General features: G+C 37.6%; 1 protein-coding gene across 2 annotated transcripts in view; it reads right to left on the minus strand.

Annotated features, from left to right (window-relative positions):
* WASL (WASP like actin nucleation promoting factor) overlaps nucleotides 1-22,539 on the minus strand; it is a 65,662-nt gene extending 43,123 nt beyond the window's left edge. Inside the window, exons 1-2 of one of the 2 annotated variants that reach the window (XM_080817993.1) lie at nucleotides 21,962-22,533; nucleotides 1,854-1,907 (exon numbers count right to left, since the gene is read on the minus strand). Coding sequence is in view for 1 of the 2 variants with exons in the window: in XM_080817992.1 (XP_080674118.1) it covers nucleotides 21,962-22,078 (117 nt within the window). In the remaining variant the exon portion in view is untranslated. Of the gene's footprint in view, nucleotides 1-1,853; nucleotides 1,908-21,961 lie in introns of both variants that reach the window. The other variant, XM_080817992.1, reaches the window with a different exon arrangement.
* Between the last annotated feature and the right edge of the window lie 302 nt (nucleotides 22,540-22,841).

A 22,841-nucleotide genomic window follows, 5' to 3' on the forward strand; every position in this document is an offset into this window, starting at 1 on the left:
CTGAGAGTAAACCAACAGTTTAAATTCAACATACAACCTAGCTAAAGACTTTAAATTCAACATTTGAGACTCTCTCATACATTATGAATAAGAATTAGAAAAGAAAAAAAAGGAAAGACAAAAACCTTCTAAAGTTGTTTTTAAGATTTATACTTTATGTAACCAGACTTATTATGGTGATCCCTTTGCAATGTATATAAATACTGAGTTACTATGCTGTATGCTGAAACTAATATGAAATTGTATTTCAATTATCCTTCAATTAAAAAATTTATATTTATTAACAATTTCAGACTTAAAATTATAATGCAAAAACATTAATAATAATCTACTCAATAATTTGAATAATCATTTATTTAATAAACTGGGTTTGGGGGCACCTTAAAACAAAACAAAACAAAAAACTAGGTTTTATATACTTTCTCAGAAAGCTCAATATTGCTAGTTTCAAAAGGCATTTTTTACTCAAAATGCATGAACCAATATTTCTAACTCCAGTTACCATTACTGAAACTGAATGAACATGCCTAACTAGATGTTTGACTGCCATTACCAGGAGTCAGAGGCAGACTATATTAAAATAAAAGGAAGATGTTATTTTTTCTTTTAAAACATCTTTACTATTAATAAACTATAAACTTGGGGGGCAGGGAAAAATGTTAGGATTTTATACAATTCTACTCTCTAGTATTACACTAAGTGCTGCTATAAAGGCAAAAACCACAAGCTAATGATTTTCTCTCTAAATGGAATGGGTGGCCTGGATCCCATGTAAATATTTAATAACTTGAATGTTTTACTTTTTTAATGCTTAAGTTATTTAGAAACTAATTAACTTTGAGCCGAACAGATTTTACAGTGTTAGTCCTCTCCAGGTGAGTGCCTTATCTGGTGGCTAGGCAGGAGGTGCAAGGGTGCTATTAGGTTCTAGATTCCTTTCTGCTCTTTGGAGCTGCACTAATAAGGAGGTCAACAGCCACATGTAGCTATTTCAAGTTGCAAACTCAGGTCCTTGGTCATACTCTAGCCACATTTCAAACGCTCAGCAGCCATCGGTAACCACTTAATAAATGGTACAGAATATGCCCATATTAAAAAAAAGTTTTTTTTAACATTTTTTTAAAGATTATTTATTTATTTATTTGGCAGACAGATCAAAGTAGGCAGAGAGGCGGGGGGGGGGGGGGGAGGAGGCTCCCTGCTGAGCAGAGAGCCCAATGCGGGGCTCAATTCCACAGGATCATGATCTGAGCTGAAGGCAGAGGCTTAACCCACTGAGCCACCCAGGTGCCCCTAAAAAAAAAAATTTCATTGGACAGTACTGCTCTGGAAAAACCTAAGGAAGAGATTTTATATAAATACTTTCTTAAAGTAAGACATGGAATTTATAAGATCAAGAATAGAACAGAGTTGGGATCATTAAACAAGGAATATTCATAATAAAAAGAATTAATAAAATCGTTTATTCACAAAATGCCTGGCTAACTTAGAGACTAAGTTTGAACAGGACATTAAATTCAATTTAACTGAAATTTATTATAATTAAATTCAATTTAATTAATATTTATTACTTGCTGAAAATAGAAAAACAATTAAGAGATGGTCTCTGTCTTTGATGAGTTAATACCCTAGTTAGGGAGATATGTTTAAAAAAATAACAAAGTATGCTACCAAATAAAAATGTACCACCTGTAATGTACCCAAATGAAAGCAGAAATCACATGCTCTGGGAAGGCTGAAAAGCAAACCTTGAATTCTCACTGGGGACAAGGTGAGGGTAGAGAATCAGAGATGTCCTAGGGAAGAAAAATGTGAAGACTAAAGCATACACTCGGATAGATCCCACCACTTACTTGCTAAGTGATTTTAGGTGATTATGCACTTCTCTTCCATATCCATTTCCTGATCTGTAAAATGGGGGATAATATTACTAACTTCATTTTGTGTTACAGAATAAATCAGTTAATACATGTAAAGTGCTCTGAACAATTTCTTCATCATAGGGTGATTAAAATTAAATAAAATAATACAGAAAGTACTTAGAAAATTGCAGGTCATTGTATGTACTTACTGAATGTTAATTATTATGACACTGCTATTATCAGATTATTTCCAATCAGATCATTTTAAAGCTCTACTACTAGCTTATAGAAACTAGTAATTAGAGGACTAATATTTCCTGTTTTTAGCAAGTTGGTCAATTAAAATAAGGAGAAACAGAAGAACCCTAAGCTTGCAAAAATGTGAAAGACACCCTGACACCTTTACAGTCTGCAAATCTAGGATCAGAATTATAACTAAAAAAGCACCTGAGTTACAGTAAATTTTTTTTTAAGATTTTATTTATTTATTTGAGAGAGAGAGTAAGCGAGAGTGCTCATTTGAGCTGGGGAAGCAGCAGACAGACAGGGATAAGCAGATTCTGCACTGTGCGCAAAGCCCAACACGGAGTTTGATCCCAGCACCCTGAAATCATGACCTGAGCCAAAATCAAGAGCCTGACACCCAAACAACTGAGCCGCCTATGCACCCCCAGTTTAAGGATGGCATCTAAAACAGGTTTAGATCAGTGACACACCAAATAAATAACCAAGTACCACATCTCAACAGAATTTTCACTAACATTTACACACATGGTAAACCTATCTTAAGCAGGGACTGCCTGTCCCCATCCTGAATATTTCTGATATTAGAAACCCACTGCCTCTCTCCAGAGACAAGCACCTGTGCTGAAACTCAACAGAGATTCTCTTCCCAAAATTTAGAATTATAAACTGAGTCACAGGACTGAGGGTTGAAGGAAGAGATAAGTGGAATTGAGAGAAGTTACACCAACTCCTGCTATTGTTCTCAGAACTTCTGCTGTTCCTGGAGTTTTATTGTTCAATTCTGTGCTGGATTCCAAGGGATCCTCTGATAGCCAATAAATTCCTTTTTGCTTAAGCCAGCCAGAACTAGTTTCTGTTACTCATACCAAAGAACCTTAACTAACGATCAAATTGTTAAAGTAATTTTTTATATTCAGTACATTCTCATACCTCTGAGTTCTTAATGGAAATCAATGAGAAAGGACACTTTTTCCACTATATGTATGTATATGCACAACTGTATAAATGGGGATCTGAAATTTATACCTTCCTTTGGCCTTATTGAGTATTTTAATAGCCTAAGAGGACACTCTGCCTTTATTTGAATATTTTCCATACATTCTTGTCAATTATTTTTTAAATGTTTTTTTTTCTTTTTTTTTTTCTTTTTAAGATTTTATTTACTTGAGAGAGAGAGAGAGAGGGAGAGCAAGAGCACACACAGAGGGAGAGGAAGAAGAAGATTCCTTGCAGGGAGTCCAATGTGGAGCTTGATCCCAGGACCCTGAGATGATGACCTGAGCCGAAAGCAGACTCTTAACTGACTCAACCACTGAGGCACCCCGTCAATTATCTTTTAATGTATAGATTCATGCTCAAAAAACATAATAGGTTCCTATCTGACAAGAATAAGTTCCAACTGTTTGGCAAGGATTCAAGCTTTCTTAACCTGAGGCAATTAACAACTTTACCTTCGTCTCCTACTATTAACCCAATATATATCAGATAGCAACTCATCTTAACTTATGATGTCTGTTTACTCTGCTGTAATATTATCTATTCAAATATATATATTCAAATTCCATATACCTAGATCAAATATCACACTCTTGATCTAGTTTTTCCCTGATTTCCTCAAACACTTCTCCCTCTGCATATTCCCATGTTTCATTTATATATCCAATGAAGCACAGATCACTGAATGACTTGTGATAGGTCCCTACACAGGGTCCACTTCACCAGTACACCATTCATCCTCTGAAAACAAGGGCCAGGTATTCTCCAATTAAATACTTAGCCCCAGCACAGTATTTTATATGCATTTGCACTCATTCATTAGCTCAACTAAATTGAAAGGGGTGTCTTTCTTAGAATCATATTAGTTATTGCTACATTACCAAAATTATTTTAAATACTTTTTCAGGAAGGTAGAAATTGCTAATCTGTAGTATTTATATTATTTTTAGAAGAATGACAACAGTTCTTGGCATTTCCATTAGTCATAAACATCAATATGACATGGTGAAAACCCCAATTAATGCATCCCTATTTCTAATATTCACAAACCACAGGAATTTGCTTCCATTTCAACCTCCATTAACAGAAGAGAGAGTCAAGTCTTATCCGTCATCACTGAATTGACTTGGAACCTTTTTCATAATGTCAATGTAACAATGATTTGATTATTGTAGCTTTATCAAAATCTTAAAAGTCAGGTATGCTGGACGAACATTTTTCTTTTTTCCCGATTGTTTTGGCTATTCTAGATCCTCTGAATTTCCATCTAAATTTTAAAAAAAAGTGTTTCAACTCTTTCCTTCTAGGATTTTGGTTGGGACTGTGTTAAATCTATTGATCAATTTGGGGAGAATGCGTTTTGTAACAATACTGAGTTTTCCAACCTATGAACATATCTCAGTATTCATTTATTTCTAGGTATTTTTTATATGCTATTGTAAATGTTGTTAAAATTTTTATTTTCTAATTGTTAACATATACAAGTACGTAGTACATTGACCTTGCATCCTGAAACCAGTTAACCCTACTAAATTCAATTATTAGTTCCAGTAGCCTTTTTTTTTTTTTACAGATTCTGTATTATTTTTTAGATTCTGTAATATTTTTATGCATACAACCATGTCTTCTATGAATAAAGGAAGTTTTATTTCTTTTCCTCCCTATCTTTATGCCTTTTATTATTCCTGCCTTATTTACCTAGCTTAGATTTCTAATACAATCTTGAATATTAGTGGTAAGAAAAGACATTCTATCCTTGTTCTTGATATTGGTGCGGGAAAGTATGCTTTTGTCACAGATGTCCTTTTTCAAATTTAGGAGGTTGCTGTTTATGCTCAGTTTTATGAGAACTTTTATCATGAATAGTATTCAATTTTGTCAGCTGTTTCTTCTGCATCTATTGAGATGATCTATATGATTCTTTTTTCTATTTTGTTAATGAGGTAAAGTACATTGATGGCCCCACTTGGTCATGATGATTTTTTTTTATGAATTACAATTATTAAATGAGTAACTATATGGAAAAAAATGAAACTCTAAAGAAAAAAATAGCAAATGATCATCTCATTCTACCCATTCTGCAGTCCATATACAACAATTAATTGGAGATTAAAAAAATTAGAAATGAAATCTAAACATAAAAAGTCAGAACCACAAACTTCTAGAAGAAGCATTTAACTATCATTGTAACCTTGGCATAGGCTAAGACTTCTTAGAACACAAAAAGCATTTTCCGGAAAAAAAAAAAAAAAGGTAAATTACCTCATCAAAACTAAAAAATCCAAGCCATCAATAGACATTACTTAGAAAATAATGAGGCAAACCACAGAAAATATTTGAGGTACATAAATGGCCTTGTGTCCAGAATATATAAAGCACTCCCAAGTCATTATTAAACACTAAATATATGAGTAAGAGTTGAAAAGCTACATTAAAAAACAAAGATACATAAATGGACAATAAATACATGAAAGTTACTCAACATCATTAACTGTCAGGGAAATGCAAATAAAAAACACTCTGAGACACTATTTCACACCTACTAGGATGGCCAAAATCAAAAAGACTGACCATACCAAGTGTTGACAAAGACAGGGAATAATTAGAAGTCCCATACACTCTTGGTCAAAGTGTAAAATGGCACTAGCCACTTAGAGAACTATCTGAAAGACTGTTATAAAAGATAAATATATATCTTTCTACAACAATGTGATTATTCTCCTAGATATTTACCACAAAGAAATAAAAACATGCATGACATAAAAAACTTGTACAAGAACATTCACAGAAACCTTATTTATAACTGTCCCAAATGGGAAATAACTTAAATATCCATCTATAGGAGAATGCATAAGTAAACTATGATATATTCCTCAATGGAACACCACCTACCAATAAAAACAAATACCTATGCAATAACACAAATGAATCTCAAAAACATGCTGAGTGAAAGAAGTCAAACAGACAAAACCTAAGCCATTGTGACAGAAATCAAAAAGTGATTGCTAGGGATAGGGAGTGAAGGAAAGGTAAGAATTAGAAAGTAATTGGTTGGACAGAGACATAGAAAACTTTGTAAGGTATTAAGAGATACTCTTTTTTTTTTTTAAGATTTTATTTATTTATTTGACAGACAGAGATCAAAAGTAGGCAGAGAGGCAGGAGAAAGAAGGGGAAGCAGGCTCCCCGCTGAGCAGAGAGACCAATGCGGGGATGCAGGGCTTGTTCCCAGGACCCTGAGATCATGACCTGAGCCGAAGGCAGAGGCTTTAACCTACTGAGCCACCCAGATGCCCCTTAAGAGATATTCTTAATCTTTGTTTTTTAGGGGGGTGCTGGTTACACAAGTGAATCACATGTCAAAATTCATCAATTTTAGTATTTAGGTATATAAAAATTTAAGTATATAAATCTGTGTTTTATTGTTATGTAAATCATACCTCAATTGTTTTAAAAGTGAAAAATACCTTACCATGATGAGTTTTAAAAACAAACTACCAAATTACTTCTATGTTTGACACAGAGTTGTTTGCAAGGTGACTAGACAAAATAAGGGGAAAGTTTTAACAATAAATATTAACACAACTTTCTTGCTTTATTCAAGAAAAACCCATAAAATCCTACTTTATAAGGGAGATACATAAAACTTTGTTATACTTATTTTCTCATTCATCCACTTTCATTTTATTTTTATTTGATCTTTCCCCAAGATTTTAATTCAATTCAAATTGATTAATATATAGTATAGTATTAGTTTCAGTGATCCATCATGTAACACCAGTGCTCCTGACAAGTGCCCACCTTAATGCCCGTCACCCATTTACCCCATCCCCCCAACCTCCTACCACTGACCCTCAGTTTGTTCTCTACAGTTAAAGAGTCTCTTATGGTTTGGTCCCTCTCTACTTTTATCTTATTTTATTTTTCCTTTCCTTCCCCTATGTTCATTTGCTTTGTTTCTTAAATTCAACATGAGTGAAATCTTATGATATTTGTCTTTCTCTGACTTACTTCACTTAGCATAATATACTCTAGTTTCATCCATGTAATTGCAAATGGCATGATTTCATTCTTTTTTGATAGCTGAGTAATATTCCATCGTGTATCTACATACCATTTCTTCTTTATCCATTTATCAGCTGAAAGATATTTGGACTCTTTCCATACTTTACTGTCAATTCCTTCACTTTCACTTTAAAACTGAAAAATCTCTAATACTTAAGAAAAATCATATCCAGGACTCAGGAAAATCACATTTAAGAAATCAGAACATTTTTATGGAATTAAATTTAAAAAAAATATTGCTATTTATATTTGTTTAATGTTACTTAGTATTAATGGTCCCATAGGTAGGCTTACATAGCAACTGGGCACTTTCAAGAACTACAAAGAATACACTAGATTATTGTAATAAAAGGCACAAGGACAGCGTAATTTGGCAATATAAAGTCAAATTTTAAGTATGCTTATCCCTTTAAGCAACTCTATTTCTTTGAAATTATCACAGTAAAACAACAGATCAAGACAGATGAAATATATGTATACACACAAATATTAGGGAGAATACTAGCAGAAATAAAAAAAAGAAAAGAGAAAATTAACTATCTATTCTAGGAAGTTGGTCAATCTTCTTTAACGTGTCCCTCCACTGAAAACAGTATACTTACTGACATGAAACAATGTTAATAAAAAATTAATATCTACATTTGTCTGGGGGTGTTTGCTGAGAATAAGTACACCTTTTTATTTATCATTCAGTAATTCATGAAAAACAAAACCTAGAAGGATATACACAAAAATATTAACAAGAGTTATTTCTGGGTGACAGGGTTTGTAGATGATTTTCCATTTTTATGATTACCACCTAGTGAACTGCTGAAGTATGCACTCCCCAGTAGACACAATAAGTGAATCACATAAGCAATTTCAAATTTTCTAGTAGCCAATATGTAAATAAAGAGTAGATGATATTAATTTTAACAAATTTAACTGAAAATATTTCTTAAACTGTCATTTCAGCATGTAACCAATATTAAAATCTTTTTTTAAAAAGTTTATTTATTTAAGGGATGCCTGGGTGGCTCAGTGGATTAAGTGTCTGCCTTCAACTCAGGTCATGATCTCAGAGTCCTGGGATCAAGTCCCACATCAAGCTCTCTGCTCAGCAGGGAGTCTGCTTTTCTCTCGACCTCTGCCTGCCACTCCCCCTGCTTGTGCTCTCTGTCAAATGAATAAATAAAATCTTTTAAAAAAAAAAAAGTTTATTTATTTAAGCAATCTCTATACCCAACATGGGGCTCGAACTCATGACCCGAAATAAAAAATCACATACTCTTCTGACTGAGCTAGCCAGGCATCTCAATATTAAAATCTTAGTGAAATATTTTACATTCTTTTTTGTACTAAGTCTTAGAAATCTAGTGTGTATATCACAGTTACTGTACATATCAATTTGAACTAATAATAATACTTCAAGTGCTCAATAGTCACATGTGGTTAGTGGCTACCAGGTACATTCTCAGACAGTGAAGGTCTTAATCTCTATGATAAACACTGTATTTTTAATGAAAAGGAGAAGGAGAAGATTTTCCTCCTATCAGAAGTAAGAACTGCATCAAATGTCTCAGAAGCCATACATACAAGAGAGTGGTGTAAAATATTTAAAGTGCTAAAAGAAAAACCCACCAATCTACAATTCTGTATTCAGCAAAATTAGCCTCAAAAGTGGATAAGTACTTTTTAAGACAAACAGAAACTGAATTTGTTCCCACTAGACAAGAAGCCTACCTACAATAAGTATTAAAAATTCTTTAGAGGGAAGTAAGTGAAATGTCAGAAACGTGAATATACTTGTAAGAAGAAAGGATTAGAGAAAGAACAAATGAAGGTTAAATAAAATCTTTTATTTTTCTTATTTTTAATTGCTCTAACACATAACAGCAATAATGTATTTAGTGATTATGGTTTATAGATCAGTGAAATGAATGAAAGTAATGTTATAAGGGATGACATGGAAGAATTGGGAGTACTCTGTCATAAGGTACTTATACTAGCCATGAGGCAATACTGTTATTTGATACTGGACTTAGACTGACTATAAATGTATATTGCAGGGTATAGGGGAGCCACTAAAAAAATTTCTTTTAAGAAACACAATTGAGGGGCGCCTGGGTGGCTCAGTGGTTTAAAGCCTCTGCCTTCGGCTCAGGTCATGATCTCAGGGTCCTGCGATCGAGCCCCGCATCAGGCTCTCTGCTTAGCGGGGAGCCTGTTTCCTCCTCTCTCTCTGCCTGACTCTCTGCCTACTTGTGATCTCTCTCTGTCAAATAAATAAATAAAATCTTTAAAAAAAAAAAAAAAGAAATACAATTGAGAAGAAAGAAAATGGAATCATATAAAATGCTCAATTAAAACCAAACAAAGCTTGGGGCACCTGGGTAGCTCAGTCAGTTAAGCCCCCAACTCCTGGTTTCAGCTCAGGGCACAATCTGTCACTCCTAGCATCAAGCCCCACACTGGGCTCTGAGCTGAGCCCAGAGTCTGCTTCAGATTCTCTCTCCCTATATCCCTCCCCCCACTCACATGTGCACATGCTCCCTCTCTCTCTAAAATAAATAAATAATTACCTTTTAAAAGACAAAGGAGAAAAAGAGCAGAAGAGGAAAAAAAGAAACAAAGAACAAGGGCAACAAATAGAAAATAACAATATAGGAGACCTTAATCCAATTACATCAGTAATCACTTTAAATGTAAGTGGTCTAAACATACTAATTAAAAGAGAGTGACTGGGGCACCTGGGTGGCTCATGGGTTAAAGCCTCTGCCTTCCGCTGGGGTCATGATCCAAGGATCCTGGGATGGAGCCCCGCATCAGGCTCTCTGCTCGGCAGGGAGCCTGCTTCCCTTCCTCTCTCTGTGCCTGCCTCTGCCTACTTGTGATCTCTGTTTGCCAAATAAAATAAATAAAATCTTTAAAAAAAAAAAAAAAGAGAGAAAGTGACTGTCAGAGTGGATTAAAAAGGAGAGCCAAAGGTATGTTGTTTACAAAAAAAAAATAATTATAAAGACACAGATAATTAAAAGCAAAGAGAAAAATACACTATGCCAACACTACATGAAAGAAAGCTGGAGTAGCTATATTAATTTTGGGCAAAGCATGCTTTAGAGTGGGACACTTGGGTGGCTCAGTCAGTTAAGCATCTGCCTCCCACTCAGGTCATCAGGATCGAGTCCAACATTGGGCTCCTTGCTCAGCAGGAAGCCTGCTTCTTCCTCTCCCTCTGCCTGGTGCTCCCCTGCTTGTACTCTCTCTCTCTCTCTGACAAATTGGGAAGGAAAAAAAAAAAAAAGCATGCTTTAGAGCAAGGAAGATTATCGGGAATAAAGAGGGACATTACATAATGATAAGAAAACCAATTCTCAGGAAGATATAATAATACTTATGTCTGCATTTAACAACAGAGCATTAAAATACATGAGGCAAAAGCTGACAGAACTGCAAGAAAAAACAGATGAATCCACTATTTAAGCTGGAGACTCCAACAGTATTCAATCAATAACTGACAGATCTAATAGGCAGAAAATCAGTGAGGACTCAACACTATTATTCGCTGGTAAGCTGGATCTAGTTCACATTTATAGAATACTTCATTTAACAGCAAAATATACATTCCTCTCAGGTCCACATGGAATAATCACCGAGCGAGAGACAATTCTGGGCCATAAAACACAACTTAAATTTAAAAGAAGAGAGGAGTACCTGGGTGGCTCAGTCAGTTAAGCATCTGCCTTTGGCTCAGGCCATGATCCCCAGGTTCTGGGGCTGGGCCCATGTATGGCTCCCTGCTGAGCAGGGAGTCTGCTTCTCCCTCCCTGCTCCCCCCTCTCCAATCAGGATCTCTCTCTCAATAGTGAATAAAATCTTTTAAAAAACAAAAATTAAAAAATAAAATAACAGAAATCATGCAAAGCAGACAACAATGTAGATATCAATAAAAGAAATTTTAAAAATATTTGGAGTTAAACATATTGCTAAATAACACAGGATTTTAAAAGGTTTTGAGAAATTAATTTTTAAAAATTATTTATTTATTTGTTTGAAAGTGAGAGAGTGGGGAGAGAGAGAGAGCGTGCACACAAATGGTGGGAAGGGGCAGAGGGAGAGGGAGAAGCAGACTCCCCACTGAGCAGGGAGCCCTACACAGGGCTCAATCCCAACCTGAGCCAAAGGCAGATGCTTAAACAACTGAGGCACCCAGGTGCCCCAGGTCTTGAGAAATTTAAAAAATAACGTGGAGTTAAATGAAAATATAACTTACCAAAATTTGTGGCATGAAGCAAAAACAGCGCTTAGAGAGAAATTTATAGCACTGAATGCACATAAAAGTGAAAAAAAAAGGGGGCAACAGTCACATCAAACCATTAAGGAGAGTGTTATATGAAGCCTAACTGTACTGGAGGCTTAGAGGGGTAAAACAGTATTTTAACTTTTGATGCTGTATAGTGCATTGTGTATGTGTATGTTTTAAACAACGAGTATAAGTGGACATTACTTTTACACTCTAAAACAACTTTAAATGGCTAATACATATGATAAGAAAATCATAAAACTACAGAATGAAATAAGAACTAAATAGTAAATAAAAGACTTGGTTTCCAAAGGGAAGCCATAATATGTCAGTTCTTCCTAACTTAATCTACAAATTCAATGCTATTCCAAATCAAAGGAAATATTTTCTGGTGAGGGACAGAGATGGTAGGTAAGTCTTAAAAAAAATACAAAGCATAGGCACATAAAAAGAGCCAGAAGATACTGAAAAGGAGAGTAATGAGGGGCTTAATGATAATCAAACTCTACCATCATTATAAAGTTACATTCATTAAAATTTCTGTAACAGGCAAAGAAATAAATAAATAGAAGAGAATGCAAAAATACATGTAAGTACATCTGGAAATTTAGTAAATAATAAAGGTTGCATTTCAAATAGATGAAAGAAAAAATTGTTCAATAAATGGTATTGGGACAACTAGCCATTTGTAAAAATATAAAGCTGGATTTCTTCTATACTCATTTTCCAAAGTCATTTCCAGAAAGATCGAAGATAAGATGTTCAAAATATAACCACAAAGGTAAGAAAATTGAGTAAATATTTTTGCAATTCTAAGCTAGGGCAGTATTAAATGAAAGCTTGAAATAACAGAAAGATTATTATACCTAACTGTACAAAACTTCAAATCCTGTGCAATGAACAGAAACACCAAATATACTTCAGTCAAAAGATAAATGACAAATTGCCAAAAAAAAAAAAAAATACCGTAATATACAATAACTATCCCTAAAGAGTTCTTCAAATAACTAAGGGGGGAAAAAAAAAAAAACCCAACAGAAAAACTGGTCTAAAGAGAAGAATAATTCACAGAAGAAGTATCAATAACCAGACATGAAAAAATATTTAACTTCACTAAAAACTACAAATCAAACACGATTTTTTTTTTGGGGGGGGGCAGTAGAACTGTCAAGATGGAAATGATTTTGAAATACTACTATTGGTAAGAATATATGGAGTTTAGAAACAACTGCTTTGGAAGACAATCCAGCAGTATGTATTAAAATATCTGTAAGTATTTTATTTTATTTTATTTATTAATTTGAAAGAGAGAATGAGAGAGAGAGAGAGAACAAGAAGGGGAGGGTCAGAGGGTGAATTCAAGGATTGCCAGCAATGCCAGAAGCTAGGAGAGAGGCATGAGACAAATTCTCTCAGTGCCTCCAGAAGGAACCAACTCTGCTAACACCCTGATTTCTGACTGCTAGCCTCCAAAGTAAGCAAGAATAAATTTGCCTTTTAAGCTAACTAGTTTGTGATACTTTGTTATGGTAGCCCCAGAAAACTAATACACCTATCAATAGTTACAATAAGTTATAAGAAACTCAAAAAAACAGAGGATGTAGTAATAAAAACTATGCAACAGATATAAATAAAGATGGAAATATATGAAAGATATATTAATAAAATGAAAAAATTAAGTTTCAGAACAGCATGTATAATACCATTTTTCAGATAAATTAGAGAACATCTTTCTCTCCCTCCAACTCCTCACTGAAATCCACCCTTCTCAAATACTGGCCAAGTCAAATATGGGTTAGACTACTTCTCTCTGTAATCCTGACCTGCACTGACACCTTCATAGACTGTATTCACTCCCAAGGCCTCAATAATCAACACTGCAAAGGAATCCAAAAGCTCTACTCCTACAGTCTCTACTATCTAGCCATTACTATCAGGAGTTTCTGTTGTCATCTGGAATTCACACAGCCAACTAAACATTGCCATTTTTTTCTTCAAAATATTTTTATTACACAGCCATGGCACGGCAACTAGATTTCATCTTTGTGAACGTGGACTGATCGGTAGTGGCTGCCTGTAGGGATATGCTAAGTATTCAGAAACCACATGTGGACATAGTAGGAAAAAATGTTATGAGTGATAGGTGGTGTCTGCCATGTGCATAAAGACCATGGATTTACTATACCTCATAACCCTTCTTTTGTTCCAGATGCTGCTACAATTCAGGTTCCTTAGCCAAGCCAGGTCAGCTGAGATAATGAATATGAGAATGTTTACTAAACTTTAAACCATTACTGAATTATTTCCGTTATGAATGTAATTTCTAGTTTTCGCCATCTCTAGATCCTTCCAGCTTGCTACTTTTTGAATCAAAGATCTTTTTGACCTCTTACTACTTAAGAACTGAAGCTCAACATATAAGTCTGAAGGTCAAGGTCCTTCAAAATCCGGCCTCAATTTATCCTTCATACTTATCATTCGTTGTGTTCTCAAGCAAACACCATTCTAGCCAAGCCAGTCTATTTAATATGTCCTAATACTCTTGCAAATGTTGTAGTCTGAACTTACGTATTTCCCTCAACTTGAACTCAGCTGCCTCCTTGTTCCTGACAATTTAAGGACCTTTAAAGTCCTCATGTTCAAGCCCCACAATGATGTACCAAAACCCATGGTAATCTAACCTTCCTCTTTATTATTTAAATCTTTAGTATGTGCTGGCTTGTAAAACATATCTTTTTGTGCATGATTTTTGTCTTCCCCAGCTAAGGCATAAGGACTAAATCTTCCTTACTCCTTTCATGTATTCTAAGATACTGAGAGGATGTTATGTTCTCAGTAAGTCCTCGGTACTTGATCATGATGACATTTCATTAATAAAAACAGAGGAAATCATCTGGGTTTCTAACTAGCTTTATGAATTACATACAAACCAATCAACTCCTTTACTATAATGAAAATTTCTTAGGCATTTAAGGATCCTCTAATATTTTACGGCAACAGAAGTATTCATCACAGTGGAGGAACAGTATCACTTAAAATGTTTTATTCTGGAACCAAAGACATGATAAATAAACAATTTCACCTCTATCTTAATAATTAAAAATACTAGATTTAGCTTCTCCAAATCTAATATAAAATTTAACTTGAAAATGAAACTTGAAAAACATTTCAGTGTCCAAAGACTACTGTATGTTTAGCTTATGATAATTTTGATTGCATATCATTTTTAATAGCATTTTATATTCCTAGGTATCTCTCATATTTCCCTTTTGTTTGAATTTATTTGGTGTTCAATGAGCACCCCTTTCACAAAGACAGATTTCTATAGTAATCTTCAGATCAAGTTAAAAATAAGTTTAAAAAATCACTATGGCAGAGGAACCAAGGGGCCAAGGAAACTGAGAAACCAAGGAAACTAACAGAAACCCACAGTAATTGAACTATTAAGTCACTACAAATCTTTCATTTGATTCCATTTTCCAGAGGTGGCTTTTCTAGATTTCCCTCTTCAATACTACTCTAAACGCAATTATTTGATCTCTTTTTTTTTTTTAAGATTTTATTGATTTATTTGACAGAGAGAGATCACAGTAGACAGAGAGGCAGGCAGAGAGAGAGGGAGAGAGGGAAGCAGGCTCCCTGCTGAGCAGAGAGCCCGATGCGGGACTCGATCCCAGGACCCTGAGATCATGACCTGAGCCGAAGGCAGCGGCTTAACCCACTGAGCCACCCAGGCGCCCCTATTTGATCTCTTTTAAAAAGGGTCATAATTCCTCCACAAAACATTAACTCCAAAGTGAAACTAATGTCTAATTAATTTCACACTCCTATATTGATATTATAGTCATTAATCCTCCACTATTAAGAATGCTGATATAGATATAATAGACGTAACAAATAAAAACAGGATATATTTCTCTTACATGTATTTATGAAAAGTTAAATACACCAAAAGTCTTCTAATTACTAATACATAACCACTTAAAAGTACCAGACTGTTCACTCATACAACACTAAGAGTTACAGTTACAGTTAACAATATATATTACAGTGGACAAGAATGTATGAACTTGTTTTGCTTCCAAAACCTTTAGTGAAAGTGACCGCTATCCTGGGTTCTATAGACTCCCAGACAGATCAGCTTTCAATTAATAACCTCTATTCACTCTTTTATACCTCAACTTTGAATTAGTCTCTAAAATGACCAAGCCAAGCATGCCTGGGTGGCTCAGTGGTTAACTGTCCACCTTCAGCTCAGGTCATGATCCCAGGGTCCTGGGACAGAGCCCTACATTGGGCTCCCTGCTCTCAGCAGGAACACTGTGTCTCCCTCTTCCGTTCCTCCTACTTGTGTTCCCTCTCTCGCTGTCTCTCTGTCAAAACATAAATAAAAATATTAAAAAATAGTAATAAAATAAATAAATAATAAAAATAAAATAAAATAGGGGCGCCTGGGTGGCTCAGTGGGTTAAAGCCTCTGCCTTTGGCTCGGGTCATGGTCCCAGGGTCCTGGGATCGAGCCCTACATCGGGCTCCCTGCTCAGCGGGGAGCCTGCCTCCTCCTCTCTCTCTCTCTGCCTGCCTCTCCCTACTTGTAATCTGTCTGTCAAACAAATAAATAAAATTAAATAAATAAATAAATAAATAAAAAATAAAATGACCAAGTCAGTTTACTATAACTGTTGAATCTAACACTTAAACAAAAACTTTTTAAAACTCTTCTTTACCTTCTTTCACATGCTTCTCCAAACAGCCAGAACACTTTAGAAGTGGCAGGTACTCCAAGTGCTATACATACATTATAGCATTACTCTCTGAAATCCTTGAGTAAGCCCATTTTACAAATCTAGACATTAAGGTTCAAATTGGCTAAGAAATTTGACAATAAGCTAAGAATTACAAGAAATAGGATTTATAACCCAAATCTGCTAGATTCTTCTAAATCTCCTCCTATACTTATAGTTTATCCCATATGACACACACTTTTATAATCACCTTTTCCCTCCATACTAGACAAGGTTGCCTTCTCTGCCTTGTATATTCCAAATCCCATAAATATTAACCTTCTTTCTCTTCCAATACTACTCAAGGCAAAATACATTCTCAGCCCTAACTTCCCACCAGTGCTGCCTTAATTCAGGCCTTCATCAAAACAATGATCTAACTAGGCACCTCTTCCAATAAACCTATTTAAGAATTTAAAACAGAAACAAAGTAACTGTTGGGACAACTACTATTACCACCTGTATTTAGTATCTTATCTGACTTAGAAGATTCTGTTTTGTTTTGTTTTGTTTTTAAAGATTTTATTTATTTATTTGACAGAGAGATCACAAGTAGGCAGAGAGGCAGGCAGAGAGAGAGAGGAGAAAGCGGGCTCCCTGCCAAGCAGAGAGCCCGATGTAGGACTCAATCCCAGGACCCTGAGATCATGACCTGAGCCGAAGGCAGAGGCTTAACCCACTGAGCCACCCAGGCGCCCAACCATTCTGTTCTAATAAAGGAAGATTTAAGTCCAAATACAACCTGCATTAGAAACTGAAGATTTTAACAACCTGACTGAGCAATGAGAAATACTAAATGAGCTCCTAAGGAATAAAAGAGTTAGCAAATACAATTAATTAATAAGTGTTCAGTGATCTGTACACTAGATGTTATAAAAATTATAGAAAACTACATAGGCATAAGGTCTAATCTCCCAGAATTACATACAGGGTGAGAAAACAAACCAAAAAACTAACAAAAGAATATAAGCAAGTTAAAACAAGTACTGAGGAATCAAAAGAAATGAAGATTAAAGATGGTTAATAAAAATGGTTTCTTAAGCACCACTAAATCTTGAAATAAACCAGGTTAGCATGGCAGAAACAAGCAGCAGTCAACATTACTAACCTCAACCCATTTGGACCAAAGATGGTTGTAGGGAGCTAGTATGAGGTTTTACTTTTCCCAATCCTGAATTTCTTTTTCAGGACTACATATATTAAACTTACTTGGCAAGATGGCATATACTCTACAGAAAGTAAGTTAAATCACAGTACAACAGAACTAACTACAAAATAAGACCTGACAGTCTTTTTTTTTTTTTTTACAGATTTTATTTACTTATTAATAATATCTTGCACAGAGATAGTGTGAGCGCACAAATGGGGAGGAGAGGGAGCAGGAGGTCCCCCGCTGAGCAGGGAGCCTGAGGTAGAGTACATCCCAGGTCCTAAGCAGAAGGCAGAGGCTTAACCGACTGAGCCAGCCAGGCACCCCAAGACCTGATAATCTTGATGGGTTTTTTTGATAATCTTGTTTTTTAACTCTTCTTAATTGTTCTAAGAAAATAACCCAGCTAATGAACTGCATCAGAACTATTTAAGTAAAAGTACTTAACATATACTGACTTATTAAATATAACTTTAAGTGAAACCTCATCTTTCACAAAATCTATTCTTTTTTTAAAAGATTTTATTTATTTATTTATCAGAGAGAGAGTACACACAAGCAGGCAGAGAGGCAGGCAGAGGCAGCGAGAGAAGCGGCTCCCTGCTAAGCAAGGAACCTGATGTGGGACTCGATCCCAGGGTTCTGGGATCATGACCTGAGCCGAAGGCAGCGGCTTAACCAACTGAGCCACCCAGGCGTCCCACAAAATCTATTCTTTAAAACTGTGGCAAAATAGGGGCACCTGGGTGGCTCAGTGGGTTAAGGCCTCTGCCTCCGGCTCGGGTCATGGTCCCGGGGTCCTGGGATCGAGCCCCGCATTGGGCTCTCTGCTCAGCGGGGAGCCTGCTTCCTCCTCTCTCTCTGCCTGCCTCTCTGCCTACTTGCGATCTCTATCTGTCAAATAAATAAATAAAATCTTAAAAAAAAAAAAAAAAAAAAAAAAAAAAACTGTGGCAAAATAGATTTAAGATTCACCTCTTCCATTAAACCAATCACCAACCTAGAGTCTAATACAAGGCATATTTCCACTTAGTTAAGTATGCATGTTTCTGCATACTTTTTCCGCTGGTGGTTATACCTGTCTTTAACCTAATTCTCTTCCCTCACCCACTAAATCTAAGTGGAATGAAATCCTACTAAAAGACTTTTTAATTGTCCTGGAATTCCCACCAGCAGTGCCTTAATTTAGGCCCTCATATCTCATGTACACTACTGTTAAATACTTAACCTGATCTCCTTTGTCTCCACTCTTACAACCCTCAATCCACCTTCTATAGCACCTTCAACTTTCCCCCCAACTTTCTAACAGTCATACCTGATCTTGTGTACTAACCAGTGCAATACTTCATCAATTGTATCTCTCCCTTACATCTATGAAATACACACTGGTACCTTATTAGAGACAGTCTATACTAAAACAAACAAGACAAAACAAAACAAAAAAATCTTTTTTTAAATTTAAACTTAACTCAGAAAATACACACCCAAGAGTAAAGGGAAACAAACATTTCAAATGTGGTTCAGGATTACCCTATCAGAAAACAGTAAATTTCATATATGTTAAAGTCTCCTGTTAAGCCTGCCAAAAATAGAAATGCCCAAAGTTCCACCTCAGACTCACTGAATATTATCTAGGAATTCCAGCTAGCAATATTTGTAATCTCCACAATGTTTCTAATGCATACCTAAATTTGAGAACCAAGCAGAAATCCTCCTTGCTCCGTAACAAACTACTAGTAGGCCTCCAACTTTTCAAGATGTTTCGTTTCTCTCATCAATCTGGGAGCATATACTAATCTTAAATAGTCAGGTATCACCCATCCTAGAAAACTTTAATTCATCCTCTTTTAAACTCCTAAACTTTTGCAAAAAACAAAAACAAAAACAAAAAACAAAAAACAAACCATCCATATATTTACATATGGTCCTCCTAATCCGCAAAATCATCCCATCAGACAGTATCCCTATTTTAGAAATAAGAAAATCAATTCTACCACAGGAACTAAAAAAAAAAAAAAAAAGAACAAAACAAGAACAAAACTTGTCCTAAGTGACCAAATGAGTTTGAACTCTGGTGTGCTGACTACAAGCCAAGACATTCTGCACTGTGACATGCAGCATCTTACACATCATTCTGAAGTACTGACTTACTCATCAGTTTACTTACTTGTTTCCCTTTTGAGACAGTGAAGCTCCTTGAGGGCAGGCATCTACCCTGATTTTGACCTCAGCACTTAGTTACTCAATATATATTTGTTGAGTCAAAGAAGGAATGCAGCTCCTCCAGAACTGGCACTATAACTACTTATGTTTCATTCCTTGAACTCTTAGATATGGCTCTGAATACACTTCTTCCTTAACAAATCTGGTCTGACTTGTAAACGTTATTGCTGATTTTTTTTTAAATGAGATAATCTATTTCACTATTATTTTAAACTAAAAAAAAACTGCATAGTCAGCAAAGAAGAAAAAAATCATTCAAAAAATTAAGTCTTACTTTACTCAAGTAACTGGAGACTTCAAATATTAAAAGTTAATCTTCACAATAATTTCATACCACTAGAGTGTGGTTTTAAATGACAAATTCAAAAGGTAAAGGTGATGAATAATAGATGACATAAAGGTACTGAGCACTGAATACTGATGGCTCATTCTGCAATCCACTTATGCTAACCAGAAAGCAAGACTATCTCAATGACAGTATTCTTTCACATCTTTTTTTTGAAACCAGTAAACATTACAGGTAAGCACAGAGCAATTAGTCAGTGTACTCGTGTTTAAATGTAATGTCCTTCCTGCCTAAAGTTAATGTGTTTGGTATGTAAAACATAATACAACTACTTCCTTTCTGACACAGATTACATAGCAAATGAAAATAAACCAGTGAAATTTTAATTTTTTTTCATTTGCAGATAATGTACCATTTAAAGAGCTGGAGATTTTCCTAAACTGAAAATATACAAAAAGTTAGTGCTGCTTTAAGAATCTCACACTCCAACTGTATCAAGTCCTGATGGAAAAAAAAAAGAAGTGATTATTCCTTCTGCACCACTTTTTGAAATAAATCAATAACAAGTAAGAGAAAAACCCTTCTAAAACAACATGATGTAGTGGAAAGTACAACAGACTAGGCATTTGGAGTCCTGGTTTTCTAGTTGTGTTACATTACTAAACTGCTGTGTGACTTAGAGTTCACTGGCTCAGTTTTCTCATTTGCTTAAAAGCAGTGGGGGGGGGGACTTGATTATCCTTAAAGTCACTTCCCAAAATATTGATTTTAAACCAGTCTTCTTATTTCATTCTTCTAATCAGCAAAATATGAAACACATCTGAATTAAATGTAATGATTCAATCTCCAAGAGGATACAAAAGGTTGACTCCTATGAAGTTAACAATTAACCCATAAGGTAACTTTCCAGAAATTGTCTAATCTTAACTTCTTAAACAAGCAGACGTAGCCTAGCTTGACATATTTAACACTACTAAGAAAAGTTGTAAAATGGTATTGCTCTGTGGACATTTCAGTAGGGGTTTCTTGGATCGCCGCGGCACATACTGTGCAGGTGCTAACACGCAAAGAAGGGAGAAAGGGACCCAAATAGCGTTTGAACAAACTCAACCACAGTTCAACCCAGCCACCGCAGTAAGATGCAGCCTGACAAGGCCTACACCACAGAGCAGAACCTCCCCACCCCCAGAAGTGCCAGCAGCCAATGTAATGAATGCTTCCGTCAACAACACACATTCCCCTTCCCACAGCAGAACTGCTTGCTCCCAACCGGCCATCTGGGGTTGGAACAGGCCGCACAGCACCAACCTAAGAATCACTCTCAGGCCCCCAAAGGCCAAGAACTACTAGAGACTGCGGTTCCCCTGCGCATGGTTGTGGGGAGAGCAGCACCTCCTCCCACCAATGGGGAAAAAAAAAGAAAAAAATCAGTGGGGAGGAGAGCAGAAACCAGGCCTGGGCGAGACTGCTGGAGAAATAAACGCTGGTTCTCTGCAAACGGGGATCAGTAGCATTTCCTGCCCTCATTCTGAACCGATGCACTCGACTTCATTCCCTCCTGGGACCCTAAAGGGGGATCAAATACCCCAATCTGGTCCTCTTCATTCATATCCGGGCTTCATTCCTTGACCTACCCACTCCTGAACCTCAGCCATTGTGAAAGAAGGTACCCCCAAATCAAGCAGTAGGAGGTGAAGTGAGGGCCAGTACAGAGGCCCGGTTTTTAAGATCGAGCAGCTCGTGCAAGAATAAAATCCCCTTGTGGCCTGAAAGCAAAGTTTGAACCGGCAGCAAGGACGCAGACCTGGGCCCGGCCAGGCAGGGTTCCAGGACAGGCCTGCGGAGGTGACACTTCCCTGCTCACGGGCAGCTTCGGGAGGAGGTGTCCGGCGGCCCCGGCCCGCACTGCCCGTACCCAGGGAGCCGGCTGGCTGGAGGCCTGGCCGGCAGCCGGACCCTCCCCGCGCCGCTCCCGCCTCCTTCCCCACTCCCACTTCCCGGCCCTCAAGCCCGGGCCCGTGAGGTAACGTCGGGGAGGGGATGGCGACGCGGGTCTCGGCCACTGACCACACATTTCTTGCCGAGGAAGGTGAAGAGAGACTCATTCTCCTGCGGGGTGAGCAGCAAGGACCCCACATTGGTGACCCTCCGCGGTGGCGGCGGCTGCTGCTGGCCGGAGCTCATGGTTTCGCTGGCGGGGTTGCGAGTCCAGGGCCGTCTCCGGCGAGTAGGCGAACGCTCTTTCCCCTCTGGGTGACAGGGGTAGGAGGAGGGGAATCAGAGGCGCAGCATCTCGCAGCTCCTCCGGCGCGGGGAGGAGGAGGCCACGGGAAGGAGGAGCCAACGACGGGCCGCGCAGAGAAAGGGAAGCTCCCGGCTCCCGCCCGGCTAGGCTCCGGCCGGATGGCCGTTGTCTTCGTTCTCGGGCGACTGCGCTAAACTCCCAACTCCTCCTCCAAACCTTCTTCGGCTGCAGCAGCGGCGGCGGTGGCGGCCGCACAATCCAACATGGCAGCGGGGGCGGACGAGACCACAGGGCGCAGGACGCGGGGGAGCGCGCCGGAAACGCGCGGCTGCGGGCCGGGCCCCTGAGGAGCCCACCCCACCCCACGCCGCGGCCGGCCTCGCCGCGCCGGCCCGAGGCCCCGCCCCCTTCCGGCGGGGCGCGGGCTGCGAGGTGGGACGCGGAGCTGTGATCACGCGTACCGGTCCCGGCCTCTGGCCTCGCTTCTGTGGTGCTCGGGCCCGGCGACAGCCGCCCGCAGGGAAGAGGGGCCGCCCGCCCCTGGGCCGCGGACGCACACCTTGGCGAAGCGTCGGGGAAGACCCAGGTCCCCCTCCCCAGGATAGTTCTTATTTTGGGGGCGCGGCAGCCGGACGTTCACATCGCAGGTCAAAAAGATCTGGAATCTGGAGACGGAAGACTGGAAAGAGGGGACGCGCTCCC

This window comes from Martes martes (genome assembly GCF_963455335.1).
Source record: "Martes martes genome assembly, chromosome: 11".
In the NCBI taxonomy this organism is placed as follows: domain Eukaryota; kingdom Metazoa; phylum Chordata; class Mammalia; order Carnivora; family Mustelidae; genus Martes; species Martes martes.